The 7781-nt window shown below is 36.3% G+C and overlaps 1 protein-coding gene across 2 annotated transcripts; it reads right to left on the reverse strand.

Moving 5' to 3' along the window:
* Window positions 1-826: 826 nt before the first annotated feature.
* LOC126756189 (lambda-crystallin) lies at window positions 827-2235 on the reverse strand. Of its 2 annotated transcripts, XM_050469048.1 has the most exons (4): window positions 2176-2235; window positions 2077-2121; window positions 1516-1897; window positions 827-1446 (listed from the first exon to the last, which is right to left on the reverse strand). In XM_050469048.1, the coding sequence occupies exons 2-4, from the start codon at window positions 2106-2108 to the stop codon at window positions 916-918; spliced, it is 945 nt and encodes a 314-aa protein (XP_050325005.1). In that variant the 5' UTR covers window positions 2109-2121; window positions 2176-2235; the 3' UTR covers window positions 827-915. The 2 variants fall into 2 exon arrangements, with proteins under 2 accessions (XP_050325005.1, XP_050325006.1); XM_050469049.1 differs by having other exon boundaries at window positions 2077-2221.
* Window positions 2236-7781: the final 5546 nt, after the last annotated feature.

The following is a 7781-nucleotide window of genomic DNA, read 5'->3' on the forward strand; positions in this document are numbered from 1 at the left end:
GTTTTGTTTGTATATCATTTTGGATAAATAAATGCAAATCCTGTTGGTTGGCTGAAAATATGAATTTGTATCCGTGCATACATAGATTGGCAATATCCTATGTTGTATGGGTTACCAATATATACATACGTACATATCCTCACCCAAAATGCAAAATAATGTAACATCACTTATAATACGTTTGCAGGCGATGGAAAAATGTTATAATAGACTCTACTCACATTGAAACAAAATTTGAGTTTTGGTTATAAAATGGTTATATATTGGCTATATATCGGTTAAATATTGGTTATTGGTTATATATTGGTTATATAGTGGTTATAAAATGGTTATATATTAGTTATATATTCGTAGGTAATAAAAATTCAATTTCGAGTTTTTTGATGATAAGTTGTTTTGCATTTTAGGTGTCAATATATACTATTTATTACCATAATAATGCATGTAAGTTTAGAGATATGAGGAACAGTATCAAAAACTTACACTTTCGACTTATACTCCATTCCGATTGCACATATTTTTACTGTAAAGAAACTATTACCTCTTTAAACTTCGAAACACACGATCACTTTTGAAAATAGGGGAGTTTGTAGGACAGTTCTCAAACAGATCTTCATAACTCAATGCCTACTCTTGAAGATATAATTTGTATGAGAATCCGCAAACTGATCAACAGGCTTTTCATAATGGTTCCATGACTACTAGAAGCCGGCTTCCCACAGCAGTTTTTGTTTAGTTTTTTAGCAAAAAGTATTCCTAAAACCCTTATTAATTTATAAGGTACTCAAACTCAAACTACACTTTCCAAGAAACAAAATACACAAAATTTTATGGAGCCATCTACAACTTTTAATAGCCCGTTTAAATAATATATACAACATAAACCTCACCATCGGTTCCTACAACTCTTCACTACTACTCTAACTGCTTTTTGAGCGCGCACAGTTCACGTAAAAAGCGATCGCGTTGCTCGCGTCGTGTCTGCAATTGCGCTCTCGGCACCATTTCCTCACACTCTGCGGCAATCTTCGACAAATTCGCACCAGCCTCCATCTTCGGTGTGGGTCCGTACGTCTGACTTACGGCGTAAACTTCAGCGCCAAAACGTTGAAAATAATCGGCCACGCCATCGGCATTCAAGTGGGCCGTTTCAAGCGGACCCAAAAGCGCATAACGCAAGCCCAAACCCTCAGTTACAACGCGATCCACATCGGCCACACTCACCACACCATCGGCCACAAGGCGCCAAACTTCATTGAGTATGGCATATTGTATGCGATTTGTGGCGAAACCCTCGATTTGACGTGTGAGTGTCACAGGTTTTTGGCCAATTTCCAGCATGAGTTCACGTGTGCGTGTCACTACGTCGACTTTTGTCCAAGGTGCGGGTACAATTTCGACAAGCGGTATGTAGTAGGGTGGATTAAGCGGATGCGCGACAAGCACCTGGTTTTAAAAACAAAATTTTAAACGGAACTTTTATCTTAAACAAATTTCAAGTACTATTTCACTCACATTCTCACGATGCTGTTTCATTTGTTCACTAAAAAGCGACGGCATATATGTGCTCGTCGAGCTAGCCATAATCGTCTCGGAAGACACTATGTCAGCCAGCTCTGTATATAGCGTACGCTTCCATTCAAGTCGCTCCGGTATGCATTCCTGCAGATAGATGGCATTGCTTACCAGTTCACCGATATCAGTGGTTACGCTGATGCAACTAAACTGCTCAGCTGGGCTGAGTGTGCCGCGTAGCGCTCCTTTTGTCTGGAGCGCGTGCAACTCCTCTTCAATTTCCTTTAACGCATTGCTAGTTTGCTCGGGCAATATGTCGTACAACATCACTTTGTACCCAACAGAGGCGAATAGCATGGACCAGGCGCGTCCGATGAGGCCGCTGAAGAAGGAATAATTCACACATTAATATAACGTATATTTGTATATGTATGTATATATTTATAGAGCTTTTATATTTAAAAATATTATAAATTTGTCACATAATTTTTTTCTTAATTTTTTCCTTTTTGGATTTACTTCAACTTTTTGAAAAAAAAAACAAATATTTCTGGAACTCACCTGCCTATAATACCGATTTTTTCATTCTTCATTTTATGCACAAATCTGCAAATCAAATTAATTTAATTTTATGCTATTTTTTGATAGTCCAATGAAGACCTTAAGTGCGATCCAGTTCCCAATAAGCTCGTCGCAATACTAGGAATAAATTTTTTCGAAATCATTGCTTGACGATGTTTTCTTGTACATACATATATACAATACGTTTTTTTTTTTCAATTACTTTATCGCTAAACTAAAAGACTATCATTTGCAGAATTCTACAACAAATGGAGCTTAATATTATATTATATTAATGAGTTTATGCTCCTGACTACAATATCTTATAACGTGTTCACACATTTCTTTGTTCATGTTCATTTATATTTTCAAAAGATCTATAACTCTTAAAAAACTCAGCATATTTTAAGAAAAATCAGCATTTTTAGGCAAGATTCTAATATTCGGTATTTGAAAATAGAGACACACATGTTGCGATCTTTCAAGATTTTTGAACATCTGTTGTAATATTAGGTAATCGAAAAAGTCTTTTCGTATTTCTAACCGTCTACTGTTACCATTCGCTTCAGAAATGGTTCGGTTTCATTTCGTTTCAGCAAAGAATCGCAGATGTTAATTCGGTCCATTAAATTTTCCACAGACAATTCATGTGGTACCCAAACATCGAGCTTCTTTTTGTAGCCAGCCTTTTTTTAAATGATTCAAAACCGTTTGATGATGAATGTTAAGTTCCTTAGCGATGTCATGGCTGCTTATGTGACGGTCCTGGTCAATCTTTTCCATAATTTCATCAACTTTTTCAACGATAGGTCGACCAGAGCGAGGTGCATCTTTCACATCGAAATTTCCAGAACGGAAGCGAGTGAACCATTGTTGTGCTACATGAACTGATACAGCATCGTCTCCGTAAACTTCACAAATTTCATTGGTGGCTTGCGTGGCATTCTTCCCTTTTTTATACAAAAATTTCAAAATACCGCAAATTTCTTCCTTATTTTCACTAATTTTTGAACAACTGTAACTTTTTTCAACTTTTCTGAATTTAATTTTCTTTTTGCTTAAATGAATCTTAAAATCTCACCTTTCCAACACTATATGGTATGACACAATGTGATTGGTAGCACTGGAGATATACGACTGCAACGACATCTATTGACAAAATACGAAACAGCTTTTTCGACTACCAATACAATTGATCTTTTGCTTCAAAGAGCCGCAGTTTCGCCTTTTTTCCAGCGTCCGGGAATGAAGTGATTCGGAGAATACGGCAAATACGTCTGGAGTCGATGATAAGCTCTCGTGAACATAGAGTTCGCTTAGCCAAATTTTTATGAATGATTAGTCCAACGCATTCCTTTGATGTTATGATCAACTCATTCTCGTGTCATACAAAATAGTTTAGCGTTTTTTTGTTTTTACTTTCAATATGGATTAATTATCTCCGGGGCTTATGGACCAAGTTTTGGATTTGGCAAACTACTTACGAACAGTATCTCCACCTGACGCAGAGCAGAGATAAATCTCATCTAACATTACTTTTATATTGTAAACAAGTTTTCCATAACCACCTTCATAAAAGCGGCGGATATAACCGCCATTACCCGCTTCCTTTCTCTAGTTCAGCGAATTATTAGCGGACCGGAAGCAGCCTTCGCATTACTCCTTTAACAATTTCTAGAACGTCGAGGCGTTGGTGATGCTCAGAATGCAGCATTCGAACATGTATACATCTCTCTTCAGAACATTAAGTTAGATTAGATTAAATTGTCGATACTAAGACGGATATCACTTGAACAGCTTAGAATAGCGCTCCGTTGTGATAAATGGTATTGTAAACAAACTCCCATATGCTGGATCCTGTGGTAGCTAAAAAAAAACTCGTGTATACTGGATCATAAGATCTTTAGAGATCGAAAAATAACTCAAGAACCCAAATTTGTTAAGATGGCTAATATCAGTTTCAGATATGTCTTCGGATTAGCTAAAGGAAAGATTTCCGAGATTTTTCAGCATCTTTCAAAGGCAAAGGCTGAACAAAGGTGACGAAAGTACCTGAATGTTTCCACCTCACCGTCATGAATGCCTATCGGTCAGTGACCAGTAAAAACTTCTAAGATTGCGGCAAGATGAACTTTGCTGATGGCAAGTTATTCAGTCCATATTTTACGTTCTACTCTAGGACTGAAAGACCATGTAGTCGCAGAGGAACTTTTCAGCGACCAGCGCCTTCTAAATGTACGTGAGGTCCATTGGTTCAGTGCTTGAATGCAGTACGCCAATATCGGTCTCATTACGATATGAGCTGCGCAAGAGCGCCCCCTCTGACTAGCCCATCGGTTTTGCACTCTAACAAATCTGAAGTTGAAGAATTTGATGCTATTTTTAGTGAGCTTTGTACACTCCATTCATACAAACAACATTCTTGATACATTCACTAATGCTAAGTCAGCAAAACTGCTGTAGTGGGCTTAGTCACAGTTGTCAAAAACCGCAAATACATAACTTTGTGTGAATCGGGCATTATGCAAAGTCTTTCCTTCACTAGCCGCTTTCTTCTCTATATACTATATGCATATGATATATTATAAATATATGGAAAAAATCTTAGCTCCAGAAGTCTGGCACTTTAATTATTTTTATCAACTATTGCTTTGCAATCTTTTCTCTGCTCTCACCGACTAACTTCCGCTCGCTCGCTCACACACACACACAAGTGAGGATCTCTTGGGCTTAAAATATTTATATATTGCATGCATAAATTATTCTTAGTCTGACACTTGTTTATGTTTTTCATGAGAAATATATATTTAGGCACATATATGCATAAATACATATAAATATATACATACAGCCACAAATATGTACATGCGGCACGTAAGTTATTATTAAATTTGTATAACGACAATTTAATCAGCTTTCTTCTAATTTTAATAATTTTATTGCTCCATTTGTGATTTATGGTTATTTTCATATGCTTTTACGCACATATATTTAAATAATTCTATATATGAATATATGATTCAATTCAATTACCGCCGCCTTCTGCATGCAAATCACGTTCACTCACTCGGTTCATACATTTCTTACGGTTCGTTGAGGTCAATTTTAGTTGTTGTTTCTGCGTAAGTGCACAGATATGAAGTAATGAAAGAAATAACAAATAATACGTTTTATTGTTAATGAACATTTAAATATTAATTGTTATTTTAATTGTTTGAAACGATTTTCAAAATATGAATTGATTTGATTTATGAGCTCAATTGCCCGATTTTTATAAGACAAATTAATTGTTCGAAGAAATAGTGTATAACTGAAATGTAATTGTAAGCAATATTGATATTGAGATATTCTAACTGTAATTTAAAGGCATAAACTTAAATTATTTTACTGAATTTTTGAATGCAGTTTTATGATTCAATAGTTTTAATGCTCGTAGTCATAAAAGAAAAATAATTTTAAGCGACTAGCCTGATATATAGGGTAGTCGAAAAAGTTTTTTCGTATTTTGTCGATAGATGTCGTTGCAGTCGTATATCTCCAGCGCTAACAATCACATTGTGTAATACCATATAGTGCTGGAAAGGTGAGATTTTAAGCTTTATTTACCGAAAAAAAAAAATATTTAAATTCGGGGAAGTTGAAAAAAAGTTACAGCTGTTTTAAAATGAGTGAAAATAATGAAGAAATTTGCTATTTATATTTTGAAATCTTTGTTTAAAGAAGAGAGGAATGCCAGGCAAACCACCAATGAAATATGTGAAGTTTACGGAAACGATGCTATATCAGTTCGTGTAGCACAACAATGGTTCGCTCGCTTTCGGTCGGAATATTTCAATATGAAAGATGCAGCTCGCTCTGGTCGACTTACTGTTGAAAAGGTCGATGAAATTATTGAAAAGATTGATCAGCTCCATCACAGAAGCAGTCATGACATCGCTAACGAACTTCACATTCATCGTCAAACGATTTTAAATCATTTAAAAAAGTCTGGCTACAAAAAGAAGCTCGATGTTTGGGTACCACATGAATTGTCTGTGAAAAATTTAATGGACCGAATTAACATCTGCGATTCTTTGCTGAAACGAAATAAAATCGAACCATTTCTGAAGCGAATGGTAACAGAGACGAAAAGTGGATCAAATACGACAATAATGTGCAAAAAAGATCATGGTCCAAGCGTGGTGAAGCTCAACAAATGGTTGCAAAGCCAGGATTGACGCCTCGAAAGATTATGCTGAGTGTTTCGTGGGATTGGAAAGGAATCATCTACTATGAGCCTGTTCGAATAATTGATTCTACATTTTACTCTCAACAACTAATGAGACTAAAGCAAGCAATCGGAAAAAACATCCAGAACTGATCAACAGAAAAGACTTCGTCTTCCAACAGGACAACGCTAGACCACACATATCTTTGATGACCCAGCAAAAACTGGGAAAGCTTGGTTGGGAAGGTTTGATGCATTAACCATGCATCCCTGACCTTGCACAAATACCGTATTTGTGTAAAGTTTTATTCATGTACTATATATTACACAGAGAAGGCATGATGGAATTCGGACTACCATTTGTTTCGGTCAATGCAGAACTTCCTTAATGTAGTAAAGTTGGCTTCTAGAGAAGCCCATAAAAATTACTTGGCGTAGTTTTTCGCCGAGAAACCAGAAAAGTTTTACACTGATGGAATAATGTCTCTACGGAAAAATGTCAAAACGTGGTTGACCAAAATGGTACATGTTTGGTTCATTAAAGATAATTGTAAATATACAAAAAAATAAGTTGAAATTTAGTTAGAAATACGAAAAAACTTTTTCGACTACCCAATACTAAGCTTACAAGCGAGTCATTGAAAGAATTTGCAATGATTTCCAACTCACCTTGATTTTTTCACAAATTTTTTCAAGTCAACTTTTTCTTGGCGCTCGCATATTATTAATAATGACTCTAAAAATGCTCAAACTTTCCATTTTCTTAACGAAAATTCAAAGCCCTTCAACTCTCCTCAAAAATCTAAAGCAAATTGTCTCATTTGTCATTTGACAACTTATCCCACGCGCAAATGGCAAATCCTTTCATTGCTGCTCATTTCATCATAAATAATGCAGTCAACGTCTGTGGCCGTTGGCAGATCCGCCAGCTGACGACGCGCATTAATGAAATTAATTTTGCTTATTGTTGCACATTTCCAACGCAACGCCGCGGCGCTCCCCTTAGTCCAACGCATTTTATGCGTTTTTGTCGTACTTCGCGCTATATTTGTTGTTGCTTTTGTTGCCATGCTGCGCTATTCATTTATACACCAGCTTATTTGTTTATGTATTTGTTGTTTTTGTGCTTTTTTCTTTGTCAATTTTTGTTAGCCGTAACCGGAAGCGGTCAAATGAACTACGCAGTGTCGCATTTCCCTTGAAAGGCAGCGTTGCTTTTAATACTTTCCTTTGTTGTTGTTGGTGTTTTTTCTTAGTTTGGCATGCTATTGCTTTGTTTTTGTCTGCTTCTGCATATAAGTCACTGCCGCCGCGTTTTGACAAATGAATTCAAGCAGTTGCTGTGGTCTTTTTTCACTTCCTTCATTGGTCTCTTTTGAAATTCGTCGCTTTGTTGGGCGCTGCCTGGCTGCAGCAATGGAAAATGAAACTTTCCATTATGCCAAAAGAAAGCAATATTTGAAAACCTGCGTAAAAAAGGAATTGCTCGCCGGCTCAG

Source organism: Bactrocera neohumeralis, chromosome 4 (genome assembly GCF_024586455.1).
Source record: "Bactrocera neohumeralis isolate Rockhampton chromosome 4, APGP_CSIRO_Bneo_wtdbg2-racon-allhic-juicebox.fasta_v2, whole genome shotgun sequence".
Classification (NCBI taxonomy): Eukaryota; Metazoa; Arthropoda; class Insecta; order Diptera; family Tephritidae; genus Bactrocera; species Bactrocera neohumeralis.

Bases quoted from the DNA above. Each gene is read 5' to 3' on its own strand.
- LOC126756189 (XM_050469048.1), bottom strand. From the start codon at position 2,108: ATGAAGAATGAAAAAATCGGTATTATAGGCAG. The intron at 1,898-2,076 runs GTGAGTTCCAGA...TTCCTTCTTCAG, and splicing joins AAAATCGGTATTATAGGCAG to CGGCCTCATCGGACGCGCCT. The intron at 1,447-1,515 runs GTGAGTGAAATA...TTTTAAAACCAG, and splicing joins TGAAACAGCATCGTGAGAAT to GTGCTTGTCGCGCATCCGCT.